At 52.4% G+C, this 20,858-nt stretch overlaps 1 protein-coding gene, 1 long non-coding RNA gene and 1 pseudogene across 2 annotated transcripts; 2 read left to right on the forward strand and 1 right to left on the reverse strand.

Moving 5' to 3' along the window:
• The first annotated feature begins 4,496 nt into the window (after nucleotides 1-4,496).
• On the forward strand, nucleotides 4,497-14,070 carry LOC135230693 (uncharacterized). Its single transcript, XR_010321302.1, has 2 exons — nucleotides 4,497-4,880; nucleotides 5,855-14,070. It is a non-coding gene; the product is annotated as an uncharacterized LOC135230693 (long non-coding RNA).
• On the forward strand, nucleotides 11,472-11,604 carry LOC111751531 (U5 spliceosomal RNA; annotated as a pseudogene).
• Nucleotides 14,071-14,895: 825 nt separating the features above from the next.
• Nucleotides 14,896-20,531, reverse strand: KIAA2013 (KIAA2013 ortholog). The gene is made up of 3 exons (XM_003413461.4): nucleotides 19,477-20,531; nucleotides 16,629-17,482; nucleotides 14,896-15,211 (listed from the first exon to the last, which is right to left on the reverse strand). The coding sequence occupies exons 1-3, from the start codon at nucleotides 20,507-20,509 to the stop codon at nucleotides 15,194-15,196; spliced, it is 1,905 nt and encodes a 634-aa protein (XP_003413509.2). The 5' UTR covers nucleotides 20,510-20,531; the 3' UTR covers nucleotides 14,896-15,193.
• Nucleotides 20,532-20,858: the final 327 nt, after the last annotated feature.

Here is a 20,858-nt window from a genome sequence, read left to right on the forward strand (position 1 = left end):
CAGCTCAAATTAATTGCATACAAAAATTTATACACATACTGTTATACGTGACATTAGTTGCAATCCCTATAATGTGACAGCACACTCCCCCTTTTCCACCCCAGGTTTCTTGTGTTCATTCAGTCGGTTCCTGTCCCTTCCTGCCTTCTCATCCTGCCTCAGGACAGGAGCCACCCATGTGGTCTCGTGCATTTGCTTGAACTAAGAAGCACACGCCTCACGAGTATTATGTTTTATAGACCAGTCTAAGGTTTGCCTGAAGAGTGGGCTTTGGGAATGGTTTTAATTCTGGGTTAACAGAGTGTCCAGGGACCATGGCCTCAGGGGTTCCTCCAGTCTCAGTCAGACCCGTAAGTCTGGTCTTTTTACATGAATTTGAGTTCTGCTCTGCACTTTTGTCCTGCTGCATCATGGACTCTCTGTTGTGTTCCCTGTCAAGGCAGTCATTGGTGATAGCAAGACACCATCTGGTTCTGGTCTCAGGCTGATGGAGTGTCTGGTTTATGTGGCCCTTTTGTCTCTTGGGCTAATATTTTCCTTGTGTCTTTGGTGTTCTTCATTCTCCTTTGCTCCAGGTGGGTTGGGACCACTTGATGCATCTTAGATGGCCACTTGAAAGCTTATAAGACCTCAGACACCACTCACCAAAGTGAAATGCAGAACATTTTCTTAATATACTTTGTTATGCCAATTGACCTAGATGTCCCCCAAAACCATGGTCTTCAGACCTAAGATCATCTTTAAAACTTAAACTGAAAATATTCACTGAAGTCTTCTTAAAACTAAACAATAAAAAACAACTAGTAAAGAATGTCTGCTTTGAACATGTGCTCTTTCAAGATCTATCTATATGGGATCAAACTGACAACAGCAACTCAAAAGATTAGATAGGAAACTTAGGGGGCAGTGAGTTTATGTTAACGGGGGAGGAACAACTCAGAAAAGGAGGGTGAGGATGGTTACACACCTTGAAGAAGGTAATCAGTGTCAGTGAATCGTACATGTAGAAATTGTTGAATTGGTGTAAGTTTGAAAAATAAAATAAAATAAACCCAAACCAAGCCAGTTGCCATCAAGACAATTCCAACTCATGGCAACTCCATGTGTTGCAGAGTAGAACTGTGCCATAGGGTTTTCAAGGCCGTGACCTTTCAGAAACAGATCACCAGGCCTTCCTTCTGAGGAGGCTCTAGTAGAGTTCAAACCATCAACCCTTCAGTTAGTAGTTTTAGTAGTTGTTATGGATTGAATTGTGTCCCCCCAAAATATGTGTTATAAGTCCTAACCCCTATCCACGAAGCGCTCCTTGGAAACCCTATGGGGCAGTTCTACTCTGTCCTATGAGGTCACTATGAGTCAGAATTGACTCGATGGCAATGGGGTTTTTTGGTTTTATACCTGTGGTTATAATCCCATTTGGGAATGGATTTTCTTCATTATACTGAGAGGCCATATCGGTGTAAGGTGTGTTTTAAGCCAGTCACCTGTGAGATATAAAAAGAGCAGATTAAGACATAGAAGCAAGCAGAGACTGGGGAGGATAGGTGCCATACCACATGAAGATCACCAAGGAACCAAGCAACAGGGATCTTTCCCAGAGTCAACAGAAAAAGCCATCCCTAGAGCCAGTGCCCTGAATTCCGACTTCTAGCCTCCTAAACTGTGAGAAAATAAAATTCTGTTCAATAAAGCCACCCACTTGTGGTATTTCTGCTACAGTGACACTAGATAACTAAGACAGTTGAGCACTTAACCGCTTGTGCCACTCAGAGACTCCTACATCCAAGGTAGGTCTTGCTTTTTGCCTACAGTGAACCCTCACCTTGACTTCAATTTCCCTTCGGAGCTCAATTTCATGAGCATCATCTTTCATGAGGGCTTGGTTTGTGGCTGAGCTGATGATGCATACCTTCTGAGCTGGAGGGAGCAGAAGCTGTCAGGAGGCCTGGCCTCATCAAAAGGGAAGAGGCCTGGGGCACAGGGGTGATGTGCCCAGGGAGGTCTTCCTGTGCGGACTTCCCTCAGAACTTAAGAGACAGGCACTAGAAGGAAGGATGAAATGGGACTGCATCTGAGTTCACTAGGGAAGAGGTAGCATCACAGGCACCTTATGGTCTACCCGCCCCCCCTTAAGGTTACAAAATCCTCAGCTGCAGCTCTAGCTGCTTAAAGGCACCAACTAGTTTGAGCTGGGAGTCTGGGAAGAACCCAGCAGCTCCTGACCCTGGATTCAGACTCCGTTCTTGGACCCAGGAAGGTCTAACCTTCTGGGCTGTTGGAGTGGGAAGTCAACTCAGAAAGTCCTGTTCAGTTGCCCAGTTTTGGCCTGGAGGACTGACGAAACTTCTCAGATGTGGAACTCCAGGGCCAGGCCCTGCCAGAACCCAGGAGCCAGGTTGGTGGACCAAGGGCACAGACTGGTGGACTAAGGGCCCAGACTGACCCCAACACTCATGCAGCCTGATGGATTCCATCCAAGAGGTCGTGCTGACCTTGTCACCAAAGAGGCAGTAAGGAAGCATTTTATAACCAACCACACCAGCAACGTAGAGTCTTGGAAGGAAATAGGGCAGGCGAGTGAGAGGAGGTGGGCAAGGCTGCCCAAAGCTTTCCCAAAGCAGAGGCCACACGGGGAGGGGAGGAGTTTGGGGTAAGAATGTCCGAGAGGACATAAACCTTGGACATTTGTCAGCAGTTCTTCATCTCAGCTGGGGCAATGAGTCCAGTAATCAAGGGGTCAGAAGCAGCCACAGTTCCTGAGCTCCTACACTTTGTGAAGCATATACTCAGATCCCAGGACCCAAGATCAAAGAGACAGGGCCTCTGTCTCCCTCTTTGGGGAGGCAGGACTTAAAACACAAGTAGAAAAATGTCAGGAATGCCAACAGGCAAATGCTCAAGGACAAACACCCACCCACTGCTGTCAAGTCCATTTCAACTCATAGTGACATTACAGGACAGAGTAGAACTGCCCCATAGGGTTTCCAAGGAGCACCTGGTGGATTCAAACTGCTGACCTTTTGGTTAGCAGCCATGGACTTTAATCACTACACCACCAGGGTTTCCAGAACAAGCACGATTCCTGAAAAACAGTACCTTTGGCTGGAGTGGCCAAGGAAGGCTTCCTGGAGGAGGGGGCATGAGAGCTGGACATCAGAGCAAGGATGAGGAGGGGCTTTGTGGGAAGTGAGAGCAGAGGGAGAGACAGAACCCAGAGTAGCCGGGCTTGGGGACCCACACACAAGGCGGCACACCCGCAGTGAAGAAGCAAGGCAGTCGCTAGGCTAGAGTTTCTGGGTGTGGCTGTGGAAGGCTGCACCGGCAAGGTGGGGCTCGGGAGGTATTTTTCTGGCAGTGATGGTAGCGTGAATCAGAAGAGTTAGAGCTGAAGGCGAGAAGGCCAACCGAGACTACAAGCTGCTTAAGTTCCGTCTCCCCCGATGGAGGGACAGGGTCCATGAATCTTAGGGGAGAGAGTGAGACCTTGAGAGCTAGTGTCTGTGAGTGGTGGATGGGTGCCAGTGGGTGTGGGAAGAACTGAGCAGAGCTCCTCAGGGTGGGAGATCGAGTGAGTGAAAGCCTCCCCAGTAACCGTAGTCACACCTGCCTTTCATCGTGGGCCTGCTGTATGCGAGCACTCTCCTAGGAACTTTGGGTGACTTTTTAAATCCAGACCTTAGACCCGGGAAACGGGCATCGTTAGGAGACTGAGGTCCAGGAAGAAGAAAAAGGTTGCCCAAGGCCACACAACACATGACTTAAAGTGATTTTTCTACTGCTGAAGTTTAAGGATGCAGCAAGGCGGCGAGGGGCGAGGAGGAGGGGCGCCCTATTCCCTCTACAGGGCAACAGCGGGAGCAAGCGCGGCTGCAGGAGAGGTGGGAGCCGGTGTGCACGACGCTGGGCTGCGCGTGCGCGGCAGGAGCAGAGGCGCGGGTCACAGCCAAGGGCTCCAGACTCCTGGCACGTCGGAGGGTGCTGGCACGAATGTCCCTTCACTGTCAGCAAAGCCAAGGCGCCCACGTACCCGGCCCACCCGCCCTCGGCTCCAGTGCCCAGCTTGGCCTGTGGGGCACGGCGGCCACCAGGTTCAGGGCCATGGTGGCGATCTCGTCGGCGTGTCTCTCGTCCCGCTCAGGCAGCCGCCTCTCCACCATGTACGCTTCGCCGAGGGTCTCCACCTGTGGGCGTGCAGGGCCAGCTCAGAAGGCCGCCATCCTAGCTCGGAGCGGCGACCCCGCCCAGGCCCCTGGCCCCGCCCCAGCCCCGCCTCGGACCCTGCTCCAGCCCCTCCCCAATCGGCCTGGCCCCGCCCCAGCCCCGCCTCGGGCCTCACTCCAGCCGCTCTCCGAACACGCAGAGATCAGTGGCTCCGCCTCAAGCCCTGCCTCCGGTCCGATACCGCCCAGCCTACCGGCCCCGCCCAAGGCCACGCCTCCAGCCCCACCCCCGCCACGGCTCCGCCCCCGGCGTTCTCGCGGTTCTGCCCCGTTCTCCTTGTAGAAGTCACGGGACTACATGCGCGAGTCAAAGTGCGCGGGCAGGTTGTTGAGCACCTCCACCACCAGCAGCGGCGTGCAGGCGCCGGAGATACCAGTGAAGCCCACGATGTCAGAGAAGATGGTCACCTGAGAGCCGGGGACCGACACAGGGCTGCATGAGATCTCGGAGGCCCACCTACTTCACAAACCAGGAGCCTGAGACCCAGCGAGGAGCAGGCCACGTTTGCTCTCAGCAGGCCTGGGACAAAAACTTGGGCACCCAGACCCCATCCCAGTGCTTGGCTGAGTTGGGCTGTGGCTGGAGGCCAAGAGGAGCAACTTTGTCCATTGTGCCCCTGGGACATTAGGGGTTGAAGAAGCAGATATGAAACTTTTTAGGTACTTTAAAGATTTTAAGTTTTATATGAATGCAGGGGAGTTTTAGCTTTCACTCACCTGTGCCAATCATCTGTACAGCAGGGGCCACGTGGTCTGAGTCAACTTGGGGTAAGGGGTAAATACACGGGTTTGAGGGTCACAAAGACCAAGGTTCAAATCCTGGATCTGTAACTCCCTGTATCACCCTGACCAAACCTCTCTGAGCCTCAGCTCCCTTCTCCATAAAAAGGTGATGATAGAAGTCCCTACCCTATAGGGCTGTATTGAAGATACATCAAGATAATGTATGTTGTTGTTAGCTGCCTGGAGTCAGCTCCTGACTCATGGTGACCCTATGCATAACAGAAGGAAATGCTGCCCCATCCTGCACCATCCCCATGATCAGTTGGGAATTGAACTGTGTGATCTATAGAGTTTTCAGTGGCTGATTTTTGGAAGTCAGTTGCCAGGCCTTTCTTCGTAGTGCAGTTTAGTCCGGAAGTTCCACCGAAACCTGTTCAGCATCATTGCAACACACAAGCTCCACTGATGGGTGGTGGCTGCACATGGGGTGCACTGGCCGGGGAATCAAACCTGTGTCTCACACGGAAGGGGCGAATTCTACCATTAAACCACCAATGCCTCATGATCTCCGCAAGAACTTAGTATGAACCTCAACATTCAGTAAGCACTACTGTTATTATTGTTGAGATGGGGCCAGATGAGGGTGAGGAAGGCTTAGGGCAACCCGCTCCTCCTCTTGGATTGCTGTTATATTTTATAAAAGACAACCAGATCACTCTCAGCGAGGTAGGAACAGACTGTTTACAAAGCTGACAGATCCACGTCCTTTATCTGGTTGGGTCCTCAAGACAGCCTTGTAGTTAGGTCAGAGTGATTATAAATTCTTTCTGGTAGAAAGTGAGCTTTTTGAAGGCAGGGGTTGTGTAAGCTCAATTAATTTTTATACTTGTATACACCATGAAATCATTTAGGATCAAGATAGGAAATATTTCCAGCATCCCAGAAGGTTCCTTGGAGGCTGTCTGTTCTCAGTACCATCCCAGAGGTAACCACTATCTTTACTTCTATCACTACTGATGAATTGGGTAGTATTAGTATTTTTTAAAAGGAGCCCTGGTGGCACAGTGGCTAAGCACTCAGCTGCTAACCAAAAGGTCGGAGGTTCAAACCCACCAGCCACTCTGCAGGAGAAAGATGTGGCAGTCTGCTTCGGTAAAGACTACAGCCTTGGAAGCCCTATCTGGCAGTTCTGTTCTGTCCTGTAGAGTCACTATGAGTCAGAATTGACTGAACAGCAAGGGGTGAAATATTTTTAAATGGTTAACTCGCTCGGCTGCTAACTGAAATGTTGGAGTTTCAAGTCCACCCAGAGACATCTCAAAAGAAAGACCTGGCTATCTATTTCTGAAAAATCAGTCACTGAAAACCCTGTGGGGCACATTTCTGCTCTGACACACATAGAGTTGCCATGAGTCAGAATCGACTTGATTGCAAGTGGTAACTGGTAGCTTTTCTAACGTCCAGCCAGGGTAGAGTCAAAAAAAACAAACACCCGGCTACAACCGATGACTGCCCTGACAGGGAGCACAACAGAGAACTCCTGAGGGAGCAGGAGAGCAGTGGGATGCAGACCCCAAATTCTCCTAAGACCAGACTTAATGGTCTGACTGAGACTAGAAGGACCCCAGTGGTCATGGCCCCCAGACCTTCAATCGGCCCAGGAGGGGAACCATTCCCGAAGCCAACTCTTCAGACATGGATTGGACTGGACAATGGGTTGGAGAGGGATGCTGGTGAGGAGTGAACTTCTTGGATCAGGCGGACACTTGAGACTATGTAGGCATCTCCTGCCTGGAGGGGTGATGAGAGGGTGGAGGGAGTTAGAAGCTGGCGAAATGGACACGAAAAGAGAGAGTGGAGGGAGAAAGCAGGCTGTCTCATTAGGGAGAGAGTAATTGGGAGTGTGTAGCAAGGTGTATATGGGTTTTTGTGTGAGAGACTGACTTGATTTGTAAACTTTCACTTAAAGCACAATAAAAATTATTAAAAACACACACACACACAAACAAACCCATTGCTGTCAAGTCAATTCCAACTCATAGCGACCCTATAGGACAGAGTAGAGCTGCTGCATAGGGTTTCCAAGGAGCAGCTGGTGGATTCAAGCTGCTGACCTTTTGGTTAGCAGCCGAGCTCTTAAGCACTGTGCCACCAGGGCTCTGAGCCAGGGTAGAGCCAATAATAACAAAGGCTGATCCTGATTGAGCACTTCCTGAATGCCTGGCATTGTGCTAGGTGCACTTCACACACTAACTCATTGAACCCTCACTCAACCCTATGGGGTAGATTCTGTTCCTACCCCTACAGCTCAGATAGGGAAATTGAGGCAGAGGATTTGAATCTGCACTAGGTGGAGAGATGTTCACCAGCTGTGCCCACTTGCAAGGTGGGCTCCGTGGTAAATAGATCAGAAATGGGGCCATTGCAGAGCCAAGGCCAGGGTGGGATTTGCTCCATTGTCACCTGGATCTGGCTTCACCCCACTGCCCACGTGGCCCTGCCTGGAACAGGCTTGCCTGCTCGTAGTTCTCAGCCTTCACGTGCTTGTGCATGCAGGGCTGCCGGGCCACAGACCTGGGCAGTATCTGGTGCAGCAGATTTTCAGCCAGCCACCCCTCCTGCTGCAGGTTCTCAGTCCTCTCCAGAGGCCTTGGGTGTAGGCCTGGCCCAAGCAGGTCATCTGTCTGAAGGAAACCAGTATGATAGAGTGGAAGAGGCTGGCCATCAGCACCAGGCTGACCTTCAGGCTGACAGTGGAGAGTGCCCCCTCGACCTTGCTGCCCAGTCCCATGGAGCCATGCTCCCACATGCAGCCCTGTGCAGACCCATGAGGCTCCGGGCCAGGGCCAGTGCTGGTGACAAGCAGACCATGGAGGAAGGAGGTGAGAGGAAGACAAGGCTGCTCTCAGACAGGGGCCAGAGGAAGAACAGGTTAGCATTTGCCCTCCAGCAAGCCTGAAGTTTCTCAGAAAGCATCACTGCATAGCCAAGGTGGGCGGTGGGTGGTACCAATGTGCCTGCCCATGTGGGAGAAGCTGCCAGGTCTGGAGAAGTTCTTGGACCTCAAAGAGGAAGCTCAGGGCCACCATATCCACCTAGTCAGGGTTGGTCTTCAGAGCTGTGAGGGACTCACTGGGAGCTTTCCAGGAGTGGTAGCAGCTCAGAGATGGTGCCTGAGAGCAGCAAGCTGGATCCTGAGGCTCCGAGCTGCCTTCTGCACATAGAGGTCACAGGCTAAGCCTGGTTCCTGCTCACACCAGGCCCTGTGGGCACTCACCCTGCCCAGCTTTGCCTGGCAGAGGGCCTCCACCCTGCTGAGCAGCAGCCATCAGAGAGCCAGGGCCAGTGTCAGCGTTGTCCATGGGCCCCAGCAGCAGGGCGCTTACTCCTCTCGGAGGAAGCAGATCAGCAAGGCCAGAAGGATATTCCTGCAGCACCGAGTCTGCTCTTGGACCTGCCATTGGCCCAGGTTATCCCTCAGGCCCGGGATGACAGCCCCCAGCAGGGTTGCTTGAGAAAACACACAGGTGGCCAGCATCCTCCACAGCAGCTGGCTGGCTCTGCAGTAAGCACCACTGGGATGCTCAGGAATGGGCCTCGATGGGGCTGGGATTCTGGGAGGCAGTAAGAATTTTACAATAGCTTCCAGGTAGGGCAAGGATTCATGGGAAAGTTGGAGTCCCACATGGGAGTTCACAGGGCTCATGGACCGGGGACTATATTCACAATGGTGGCCTTGGCCAAGTTATGCCCATCTCCAAGCACCAATTTCTTCATCTGCAAACCCCAAATGATGATAACATTTATTGCATTAACTTGATGTGTGTAAAGCCCTTGGTGCACAGGAGGGGCTCAATAAATGTGAATCATAAGATTAAGAATGAGGGAGAGTAGTGTCCTGGTTGGAGTCCCTGAGTGGTGCACATGGCTAATGTGCTCCCTGCTAACTGAAAAGTTGGTGAAAGATTGGTGGTTTGAGTCCACCCAGAGGCACCTCAGAAGAAAGGCCTGGCAATCTACTTCCAAAAGATCTGCCACTGAACACCCTATGAAACATAATTCTACTTTGAGTCACATGGGGTCGCCATGAGTCTGACTCTAGGGCAACTGGTTTGGTTTTTAGTGACCTGGTTGAGGGCATGGACTCTGGAGAGATTTCCTGGGTTCAAATCCTGGCTTTGCCACTTTTTAGCTGTGAGCCTTCGCCACCCTGTGCCTCACTTCCTGCTTATAAAAATGGAAATGGTAATAAGAATACCTACCTCATAGGGTTATTTTGAGGTTTGTTTTGAGGACTAAAGGAGTTAAGCATAAACCCATTACCCATTGCTGTCGAGTCGATTCCGACTCATAGCGACTCTATAGGACAGAGTAGAACTGCCCCATAGAGTTTCCAAGGGAAAAAAAAGAAAAAACCTGTTGCAGACAAGTCAATTCCAACTCATAGTGACCCTGTAGGACAGTAGAACTGCCCTGTTTCCAAGGAGCAACTGGTGGATTTGAACTGCCAACCTTTTGGTTAGAGCCAAGTTCTTAACCACTTCAAAATCAGGCCACCTATAATACCAGTATTACCTCTAATTATGAATCGACTCTATAGCACTGGGTTTGGTTTTGGGTTTTGGTTCTTATCAGCAGCGCGAATCTAATCTCTGCCTTGCCCTCACTTGAAGCATTTTCAGAGGGAGGCAGACTAATTCCATTATCTGTTGTGCAAAGAGTGAACAGTGTGTGGCTGCTAACAGAAAGGCTGGAGGTTCAAGCCCACCTAGAGGTGCCAGGAAAGAAAGGCCTGGTGATCTACATCAGAAAAGTCAGCCATTGAGAAGCCCCTGGAGCACATTTCTACTCTGACACACATGCTGTCGCCGTGAATGGCAACTGGTTATCGCAAAACCGAACAGTAAGCAAATCTACCCGAGTCACATCTTGTACTCCCAAGCCAAGGCAAAGTGATTTAAATCCCTGGAACTACTGTTTTGCCCACTCTATCCACCTTAAGGAGCCCTGGTAGCACAGCGGCTAAAGCACTCGGCTGCCAACAGAAAGCTCGACGATTCGAACCCACCAGCTTCTCCGCTGGAAAAGATATGGCTGGCAGTCGACTTCCCTAAAGATTACAGCCTTGAAAAGTATCAAATTGATTGCAGTGGGTTTGGGGCTACTGTTTTGTCTGCTCTATCCAGGGGCATGACAGAGTTAACTGGGTTAGGAGGTGGGAGTTGGGGGGAAGGCGGGAAGTGGGAATGAAGGGGAGCGGACGAAGCCCGACTGGAGAAAGCGCTTGGGTGAGGGGGCGCTCACTGAAGCAGCACACGGCTCTGCCGGTGGGCCCCAGACCCAGCCGCAAGGTTCAAGCCACAAACTCCCGGGCGATTTAGGGGCCGCCTAGGGTGGAGGTTACATCTGATTATGGGAAGCCAGATGGCCCAATGGACGAGTGATTTGGGGGGCTCGGGGCAGCCCTAGTCCAGGTCTGGCTAGGGATTCGGGCTGCCCCGGTCGGATAGCAGAGTGCAGTGGGGACCATGCGTGGGGAGGGTGGAAGCTGGTCTTGAGGAGCAGGACACCTCCGGAAGGGCCGTGTGCTTGGCAAATACTGCAGACTTCGAGAAAGAGAAGAAAAAGCGCTCAGGCTCCCCCTCCCTCACCTGCTTTGGTCTCTGCTGCTATTTAGGGCGCCCCTGCTGCCCTGTTCTCCCCTCAGCTAGTCTGGAGTGGGGCCTGAGAACTTGTACTTCTAACAGGTTACCCAGGAGACGCTGATGCTACTAGTCCTGGGACCACATGGTGAAAACCACTGCGTTAAAACACGATTCTGATAATTTACTGTCTTTCAAAACTCTTCAATGGTTCCCCCTTTGCCCTCGAGGTAAAATTCAAGCTCTTAGATGTGGTCCCTGCCTTTTAGCCACTCAGCCTCACACAGCTTACGGGGTCTCTGCCTAGAACACCCTCACCACCCAGGCGTCGCTGAACGTTGTCATCAGCGCTCATCACACAGACCTGTCTCCATGGCAGACTTCCTTGCATATTAAATTTTAGGGATATATTTCTAGTCCTAGGACCCAACACAGAGTTTGACACACAGCTCAATAAATTTTTGTTGGATGAACAAAGACAATTATTTTCAAGACTTTTTTTTTCAAATTCAAAATAAAGTTTTACTTAGAGCGCCAATTTTAAAACAAAGTCAGACTCTGCTAGTTGGACCAAGTCTGTATTCCGTTAAGTCTGGTCTCCGCCCTGCCCCCTTGTGGTGGTCTTGAGCCCAGCGCGAAAACTATTTCCGGAAACAGGAGGTTGATGACGCACCTTCATTTACATATCCACAATGCATTGCACAGAGGACAATTTTCGACCTTAAAACTATTAGATACACTCCTTTTTTATAATATAGATATGAGAATGCCCTGATATAATTGTCTGTGAAAAAGGAAGAAGTCACTGTTCCTTTCTAGTGACTAGTCACCGCTAGTGAATTAGGTGTGACAGTTACTCGAGAAATGCGTTCCGTTGATCGCAAGCATACTCTGGTTTCTCTCCAGAATGTATCAGTCTTTGGTCTTTTACCAAAGGCGTCTGGAGATGCAACGATTGTGAGTAAACGGCACAAAACAACAACAACCAATTTTTGGAAGCCCTGCGTAGTGGCAGGGCTTACATTGAGTTATAAAAAACAGACTTTTTTGTGAATTTTAGTAAAATTGGTTTTAAACATTTTTCTTTTTCAGTTTGTCAGCTTTTTCTGTAAATTGCTCATTTTGTTGCGAGAGTTTGGTAAAATATTTTATCGATAATTTTTAAAAAATTAGGTTGCCAGTTTAAATCAGATCACCAAGTTAGCAGCAGAGCACTTTCAACCATTGTACCACCAGGGCTCCTAAGTGTTTCCATTTTTTATAATGAAATGTTGACACGTTGGAGACCACTATACATTATCACCTGCGTGCTCCTGTGCCTCCCCTGGGCCTGGCACAGAAGTTTCTGGTTTTGCCCAGGCCTTGTAACATACAAACCAAAAAAAAATTTTTTTATTTTTTTTGTTGTTGTAAGTTCAGGCTTGGGCACTGCATCTCATTCTAGTAAATGCCAGGCAAGTCCCAGACACCATTCTGGGTCCTAAGTGTTGCACTTATTGTAAGCTTTGACTACTTTTTAAAATACCAACAAAAATTCCATCTGTAGACCCTGGGTTTAGAAGTCCTGACCTGCCTCCAGGTATACACAACAAAGGATTCTCCTGTGTGTTGGTAGAGAGTTTTGAATTTAGCAAAGCACATTCACCAACAGTCCTTTCTTGGGACTTCCCAGCCATCTGATGAAGTTGGAAGGTGTTAGCCCATTTTATAGGTGGGAACCTAATTCACTTGTTTGAGGTCATACAATGATAATGACACAGCTGAACATGAAACTCAGGTCCCTGACCCCCAGTCCAGTGCTCATTCCTTTATATCCAACTTCCTTCCCCAATAATGTTGCCTAATTATCTTTTCTCAAAGTTTTCCTCTGACAGAAGCCACAACCTTTCTCATGAGCTTACCTGCCCCTCCTCACCTGCCTCACCCTTCTCATCTGTCCCTCCTCACCTGCCTCCACTCCTCACCTGTCCACCTGGTTTTCTCAGCTTTCAGGTCACACAGCGAGCTATCACAAGATTCTCAAGATGCTGGTGGATGTTCAGGTGCTGTGATCTGTAGCGCAGTCTTTCACATGTTAGCAGAAGGGATAATTAACCTAACCTGTTACTGGGGCCACCCTTTGACCTTTGGCAACCCACTCTTTCACTGGGTCTCAGTTTCCACGTTGTAAAATGGGGCAATAAATTGTCTTCCCTTGGTTTTCAGGGGTGCAGTACAGATTGGCCAAAATTATGACAGAATTTAGGGGAGAGGAAGTGGTATGCCCACAGGAGACATTTTTGTCTCCAATATTACTGCCAGAGTCCCAGGGTGGTGCATGTGGTTACCACGCTCAGCTGCTAACCACAGGTAGGGGGTTTCAGTCCACCCAAAAGCCCCTCCGAAGGAAGGCCTGGTCGCCTACTTCTGAAAACTCAGCACGGGAAATCCTGTAGAGCACAGCTCTGTTCTGACACACATGGGGTTGCCATGAGTCGGAGCTGACTCGGTGGCAACTGTTTTTGTTGTTGTTGTTACTGCCATGAATTAGGACCAGAGCCTACTCATTACGCTTAGAAGTCAATGATGTGAAGAAATCATCTCCAACTCTCTGCAGACAATCTGAGGTACCAGCTGCTCCCTGGGCGTTTCCGAACGTTCCCACCCGTGTGTTTGCTCACCATTCCGGCGGCCTGATGGTCCTCTCCCACGCCCCGTGCAGTGTGATTGGCCTCACACGCTGAGGCTGCGCATGCGTGAGTGCTGCGTATGGGTGCCCGGCAGGTCCCTGCAGATAAGAGAGCGGTTGAAGCGAAGTGCTGTGGGTGCTTACACCTGCGCAAAGCTCGTTTCCTCATCTCTCAAATTGGGATCCTAACAGCCCCCTTCACCAACTCCTCCTCCCATAGAGCCACGTTGATGTAAAACCCTAACATAATTCTGACATATGGTGAGCTCTGATTTCTGGATATTAGTTCACTGAAATGCTAATCATTCCACCAGTAAGTGTTTGTCGAGCGCCAGGTGCCCGTGTTCACGTCTATGTTGACGGGAGCCTCTGGCACGCCCAGTACCAAGTTAAAGGCAGGTGAATGGGAGCTGTCAGGCGTGGCTTTTGTTGTCAAGCAGCTTCCAGTCTAACTGGAGCAACTGGAGCACCTTCCAAACTGTGAATGACACCAACTGCCCACTATGAGAGTCTCGCTCCCTGAAGAGGCAGGCAGCCCATAGGCCGATGGCATTTCGCACTGTGTACTACCCGGAGCCGGAAGAGAAGGCTCCTGGGACTCAAGTGGCTGGAAAGACAGGGCGCCTTATTGTAGAGTCTGCTCTGCTTGTTTACTTTCTCCCACAGCCATCTGCTGTGGCCAGACTGCAGCTCCTTGGCAAGCAACCTGGTCCCTGGTGAGTCATGCTGCTTAAACTGCTTGTCTGGGAGCCTGGGAGACAACCAGAACACTGGGGCAGCCCCAAGGTGGGCTGCCACGCCCAGCAGTCCCTGGGATGACTCTCACCTCCCACAGAGAGAGGGTGGTCTGACCATGGCTTTGGCTAACACCCTGCAGAAAGCCCACTCAGGGTTTCTTCCTGCTGCCCAGCCCCATGGCCAGCCAACGCCAGGGCAGGAAAGGACCTGGGTGATGCTAGGGGCCCTCAACCAACCTACTCACCAGGCCGCCAGAAAGGTATCCACCTCCACACCTTCTGAATGACTCCTTTGGAGAGGAGTAGAGGACACGGGAAGGTACCGTCTCTACGGCAGGGCTGTGAGGTGTGTCCTTCTGCTGCAGGCACTATGCAAAAATCTGGCGACAGAGGCTTCAACCACACACAAAACCGGTCATGGAAGTTTTAAAAGTTATTTATTTAAAAACAGAACAAAAAGAAGCTTTGGTATTTCAAAACCCAACAATCATCAATTACTAAAAAATTAAACACCTCCCCCGAGGCCCAAAAGTACAAAACCACAGATTTCCACAGGCTCAGGATGAGAAGGAGACAAAGGGCGAGCTAAGAGTGAGCCAGACCGGCGCCCCCACAGGCAGTGCCCTCCCTGGAGAAGGGCCCGGCCCGGCCCGGCCTCCAAACCGCCCATGGCGTCGCAATGCCACAGAGGCAGCTTAGATGCCGAGCCGAGCCGCTGCCAAGACTCACTGCCTAAAGTGGACGCAAAAGCCACCCCACAAAAATAAATTAAAAATTCATTCAAGAAAGAACACCTTAAATTAGGAAAAGAACAATTTTTCCTAAACGAGTCTTTTCAAAAGAGGGTCAATTTCCTGGAACAGACGAAAGGGGGAACATGGAAGGAGTAAGTTCGATTTCAAGTATTTTCCATTTCCATATCATTTTATTGAGCCGAAAGCTTACAAAGAGTCCACTGGCCCCTCCCCTCCCTGCTCCCCACTGGACACTCTCCTTCCTTCCGGCGCAGAGTCCTGAATATCCACAAACGCACCGAGTCGCTGGTTTCCCCAAACAAGGCACAAAAGGGTGGTGGCTTTCGGAGGATCCCTTGTTCGTAGCAGCAGGACTTTCAGTGCTGGATGTCTTGTGCAAATGGTGGCTCAAAGCAGGACCATCTGTTCAGTCAGACACTGGGACCTTCCAGCAGGACCATCTGTTCACTCAGACACTGGGATCTTCCTGTTCAATGAACGAAAAAAGGTATTACTGTTTGCCACCAGCCCTGGTGGACAGCCACAGAAATACTCAGAGACGCAGGCGATGGAGGCCACCCTGTGGCCCCCCCCCCCCCCCGCAGCCAGGCTCTGACCCGGCCTGCAGACAGCACCTAGCCTAGGGTGACACTGGCATTCCCACGGACTTTGTGGCCTGTGGGCTCCTCAGATTGGGACAGAGTGTTCCCCTGGCTCTGCTCCAGTGTGGCACAGCTCGACCACGCGTAAACTGGGGAACATGGGTCAGTACTCTGCAAAGGCGGTTTGGCCTGTCTCCTAGATTATGCAGGGAACCCAGGGTGGATGGGTGTACACCAAGAGCAAGAACAGCAAAGCACGCTGAAAAGCAGGGGGGTGCAGCGGCCTCTGTAACGGCATCGGCAGCAAAGCCACACAACACAAATTTCGCACCTGGTCCATTGTAGCCAGTTGAGAGCCCGTTAATGGGCAGACCTTCTGCACACTGCTTCTTTTTTTTTAAATAATTTTTATTGTGCTTTAAGTGAAAGTTTACAAATCAAGTCAGTCTCTCACACAAAAACCCATATACACCTTGCTACACACTCCCAATTACTCTCCGCCTAATAAGACAGCCCGCTGTCTCCCTCCACTCTCTCTTTCCGTGTCCTTTTCGCCAGCTTCTAACCCCCTCCACCCTCTCATCACCCCTCCAGGCAGGAGATGCCAACATAGTCTCAAGTGTGCACACTGCTTTTTGATCTTTCAATCTATTCTTCAAGCTTGAGAAACTCAGACCTACCTCCGGCCCTCCTCCTGCCCCTTCACTGCTGTTTTCTTCTCCAAGTCCTGGCCTTGGGCCAGAAACCAGAAGCCACAAAGCCCCTCTACTGATGCTATGACGCATCTCTCCTGAGCGGGCTCCAGGCTAGTTAACTACTTGAGGGCACAGACCCAGAGCCTCAAAGATCTCTATTTTCACTGCAGCGGGAAGGCGGCGAGGGGGAGAAATGGAACCTTGCTGAAACCCCAGTGAGGGGTTGAGCTCCAAACACAACACAGAGGCCCTCAGGGGTGAGGACAGGGCTGCTGGCAGTGGACAGAGGCTTCAGGTCAGTCTACGGACGTGTTGGAGTTATTTTAAAATGCAGTTTATGGGGAGAAACCGCCTACGTCTCTGAAAGCCAGTGGACTTGTCTACTCAGCACCTAGATTTCCACAGCTTTCCCTTTCTTATGGTCCCCTTTTACACTCACTTTTTGGTGTCCTCTAAAAACACTCCTACCTCTCTGATGCTGAGAGCACTGGCTATCGAACCCCACTACCACCCAGGCCTCGCCCTGCCCTCTCCAGGCCAGCCTCCTCCTAGACAGAGGATGGGAAACAAGGCAGAGGCCTCATGCTCTCGGCCAATGGCTTTGTACCTTACTCCGGAAGAGGGGCTTGGCGCCAGGCCCGCAGTACTCGTTATAGATGAGCTTGAAGAGGAAGAGGTGGAAGAGGGTGATGAGGGAGGCCACACTGAACCAGAAGAGGAAGGGCAGCCCGGGGTCCTGCTGGGCCATGTGCTCGTCGTGGGCCAGGATGGCCTTGAGGTGCAGCGTGTGCCGCAGGTCCTGCAGGTGCGTGAGGTCGGTGGAGATGTAGAGCAGCGGTGTGATGGGCTGCGTCACCATGATGGAGAATGTGTGGCCCTGGGGTGCCGAGGTCAGCTCCACGGGGTCGTCCAGGCAGCCCGCTTCACAGGCGTAGATCTTGACGGGCTGGCCACGGGACTCCACGGCCACGTGCAGGTAGGGCTTGCCCTCGGCGTCTGCGAGCACGGCCAGGTTGATGTGGTCGTTCTTGTAGCGGATGCCGTGCAATGAGTAGCTGTTGTGCAGCACGTCGGGGTCGGCCTGGAACTGCAGGTGGTTCTCGGTGAACTGCAGCCCGCCAAAGCTGAGCACCATGCCCTGCATGATGCCTGGGGCGCCCACCTTCACCAGTCCCTTGCAACCACGCTTCTGCAGGGTCAGCTTCCACAGGTTGGACAGCTGCAGGATCTGCTGGATCGTGGACAGCCGCCCAGGCCAGAGGTTCTCCGCGTGCATCGTGGCGTGGCCGCTGAAGCAGTGATCTTCATAGTTGAGCGTCGACTCCATCTGGTCTCTCTCCCTGTGGCTCAGGGTGGGGTTGAGCAGTGGGGCTGGGGAGCAGGACAGCATGTAGTACAGTGTCAGGTTCACGGTCAGGCTGGACGGTGTGTGGGCGTCAGTGATCCTCTTCATTTCTACTCCTGGAACACCCCAAGGTTGCACGTTAGACGCAGGACATGGCCAGGAGACAGAGGTTATGAAACAAAAATCAAGAGCAGAGACATGTTAGTGCCTGATGCTGAAGGCAGTGGCTTGCGTCCCTCATTTCAGGACAGAGCTGTCCTGCCTGTCTTCCTCACTTGACCATCTTCAGCTCTGAAGGCTTGACCCCTAAAATTCTGTTAACATGGCAGTGAGGCCTCCTGCCAGAGCTGAGAAGAATACAGACCCGGCCAGGATTTCTCAGCCTATGGCATCAAGAGAAAAGTCTGGTCCCCTCCATGCCAGGACCTTGTGTTCATCAATGCCCTGACCAGTCGTGGGCCACTTCTCTTCTCCACCATCTCTCCCTCCAGTTTTTCAGCTTTATATAATCTCTGAACACAGACATCTCCCAAATTTATGTGGACTCTAGACTCAGTCACCAGCCTGCTTGGTGTCTGCACCTGGCTATCTGAGAGGTATTTTGAACCTGACGTGGTTTGAACTCTTCCAACCCCAAACCATCCTTCCCCAAGTTGTCTCCATCTTGGTAAATAATACCCCCAACAACACAACTGCTCAACCCCCTAAAATCCAGGAGTCCACCTCAAGTTTTCACTTCCCACAGCCAATCCATGATAAGTCCTGGCGGCTCCATCTACTTCTCTCCACCTCAGTGGTCACAACCCTGGCCCAGGCCATCTTCCCCTCTCACCTGGGCTCCAGAAAAAGCCTCTTGACTGGTCCCCATGCATCCACTTCGCCCTTCTACAGTCTGTACTCTTCATACAGTGGCCAGAGAGATCTTTTAAAAAGGTTTACCAGCTCACACTCTCCCCTGCTTTCCATCCCACTTAGAATAGAATTCAAAGTCCTCACCAAGGTTGACAAGGCCCTTTATGATCTGGCCACCGCCAACACCCTCACCTGTCTGACCATGTCTCCCGTTCACTACCTGCCAGCTGCTCAACCTGTATTGCTCCTGCCTGCGGGCCTCTGCCCTTGCTGGCTCCCAGCTGGGCTTTCTGCTCCCAAATCATTACACAGCGACTTCTTCTTGCCATTCAGGCTCAGTTTAAGTGTCTCTTTTTCAGAGAGGCCTCCCTGGCGATGCAGCTAAAAGGAGGCACCTCCATCCCATACTCTCACCCCACTCATCACCCTCGATCACATCACCCTATTTTTAACTTTTCCCCATAGCATTTATTCTAGGAAACTACTACGCTTATTTATTCAAATGTTCACTTTTCTAATACATGTCTTCCTCCCAACCAGAATTTAAGCAAGAACCATGAGAACAGGGACTTCATTCCGTTTACTTCTATGTCTCCAGTGCCCAGAAGAGCCCCTGGCACAAGCATTCAGTAAATACTTGTTGAATGAATTACAACTCTCTTTGAGCAACCAAACCTAAGGGCTCAGACAGCTGGAACCCTGGCAATCAAAATCCCTCTCTCATTCAGCAAAGGCTTTTCTTTCCTTAAACAGCCTGTGGGAAGAGCAGCTGTCACTTGGCAGGACCATCCCAACCGCCTCGGAAGAAGCTGCAGCCACAACAGCAGGGTACACACAGCCCAGCGAGAGTCACGTCAAGGAGCTCACACCTGTCACCAGCCGGGCTGGGAACTGAGGAAAGACTCCTGGGATCTGCCAGGTCTCTGCCTCATGGTTTACCCTTTACAAACCAACTCCAAAGACCTCACCCTGCTCAACTCAGGCCTCCCCTTCAGGAACAAATAACAAGACCTGCCCTTTACACTCATTCTCTTATTAAAATCTCATAAAAGCTCCCAGAGGTAGGTACTGTTATTACCAAAAACAGGCCCAGAGAGAGGTGACTTGATCCAAGGTTGCACTGCTACTAAATGGTGGAACAGAGATTCAGCCCCAGGTCAAGGCCAAGCCCAAGTGTGAACCACTCCACTCCTCTCCTTCAGTGTCACCTCCGCATCTGTGTTCTACCTCCCTGCCCCAGACACTCGCCAGGCCTCACCTGGGCTGAAGAGCTGGGCCCAGAGACGCTGGTGGTCCTGAAGCAACTCATTTGCTGGCATCTCCAAGAGCTCCAGCATTTCCTTCCGGGCCAAGTCCTGCAGCGTCTTGAGCTCGTTGGCTGCTTTGCTCTTGAGCACCTGGGGGTTAATGGGATCGGAGACATGTACAACCCACAGCACTGTCTCATCCAGTTGTGTCTTGGGAGCCACCTGGAGCCGGTTCACTAGCTTCTTGGCCGCCACCACCACTAAGTGCACCAGTCCCGTGGACAAAGGCGGGGACCGGCCCGAGTAGAGAAGGAACTGATGGTCTCCGACCTTCTCCAGGGTACTGGTGAAGGCCCTGGGGACTGGGCCAGCAGTAGGCCCCACAGTCTGCAGCGCGGCCACGCGCTCCGTGGGGTTGTTGAGCTGGATGCGCTGCAGGTAGACGTGAGGTCGGCCTCGGTGCGCCAGAAAGTCCTCTTGCAGCAGCACGCAGTCGCGGCCGCCCCCTGCAACAAGGCCAGAGGCCGAGGCGGGCCCAGGGACGACGGCCGCGGGCCCAGAGCCTGGAGCCCCGAGCTGCAGGCAGCGCACCCGGCGCAGCAGGCCCTCCCGCAACAGCAGGACAGCCTCCCCAGCTTCGGACAGCGCACTGAGCGGGCGCAGCTGCACAAAAGGCACGAAGTCCGGCGCCACGGCGGGCTCCCGCTCCCCGGGGATCACCAAGAGCCGGTTGGCCGCCACGTCCAGGGCCAGGAAGCCGTTGGCCACCAGGGCCGGCACGCCAGGGCCCAGCGGCACAGCCTCGCCGCGCTCCCGCAGGCTACGCCAGGCACGTGTGGCCGCCTGCAGGCAGGCGGAGGGCTCGGCAGCGCCCGGCTCGCCGCGGCCCCACGGCAGCAGATGCAGGCCGCCCGCCGCCCGCCGCGCCCCGGAGCCAGCGAACCACAAGAGCAGCAGCAGCAGGCCGAGCAGGCACAAGAGGCGGCGGGCCCAGCTGCTCGACAGCAGCCCCGGCAGTCCCTTAAGCCGCTGCTGCAGCCACATCGGGCCGCCAGGCGCGGGCGCGGCGCACGGGCGGCCGCCGGGCCCGCCGCCCAGCCCACCGGCCCGGCCGCCCGCGCCTCACTCCCAGGCCCAGACCGCGGCGCCCACCCTGGCCCGGGTCGCAGCCGCCCCAGCAGCCGCCCCAGCAGCCGCCACCGCCACTTCCTCCTCCCTCTCTGTTGCCTCCGGCCGTCAAGCGCCACCAGCCGTTAAGCGCCGCCGCATCTTTTGCGACAGATGGAAAAGGGCAGAAGGGAGAGAGAGGGGCGGGCCAGAGAGAAGGAGGCGGAGTAATAGCGGGGGCGGGCCTGAAGCGGTGACGTCGACGGTAGAGGGGCCTGAGACAATT

The sequence above is a fragment of the Loxodonta africana genome, chromosome 3, assembly GCF_030014295.1.
Source record: "Loxodonta africana isolate mLoxAfr1 chromosome 3, mLoxAfr1.hap2, whole genome shotgun sequence".
Taxonomy (NCBI): Eukaryota; Metazoa; Chordata; class Mammalia; order Proboscidea; family Elephantidae; genus Loxodonta; species Loxodonta africana.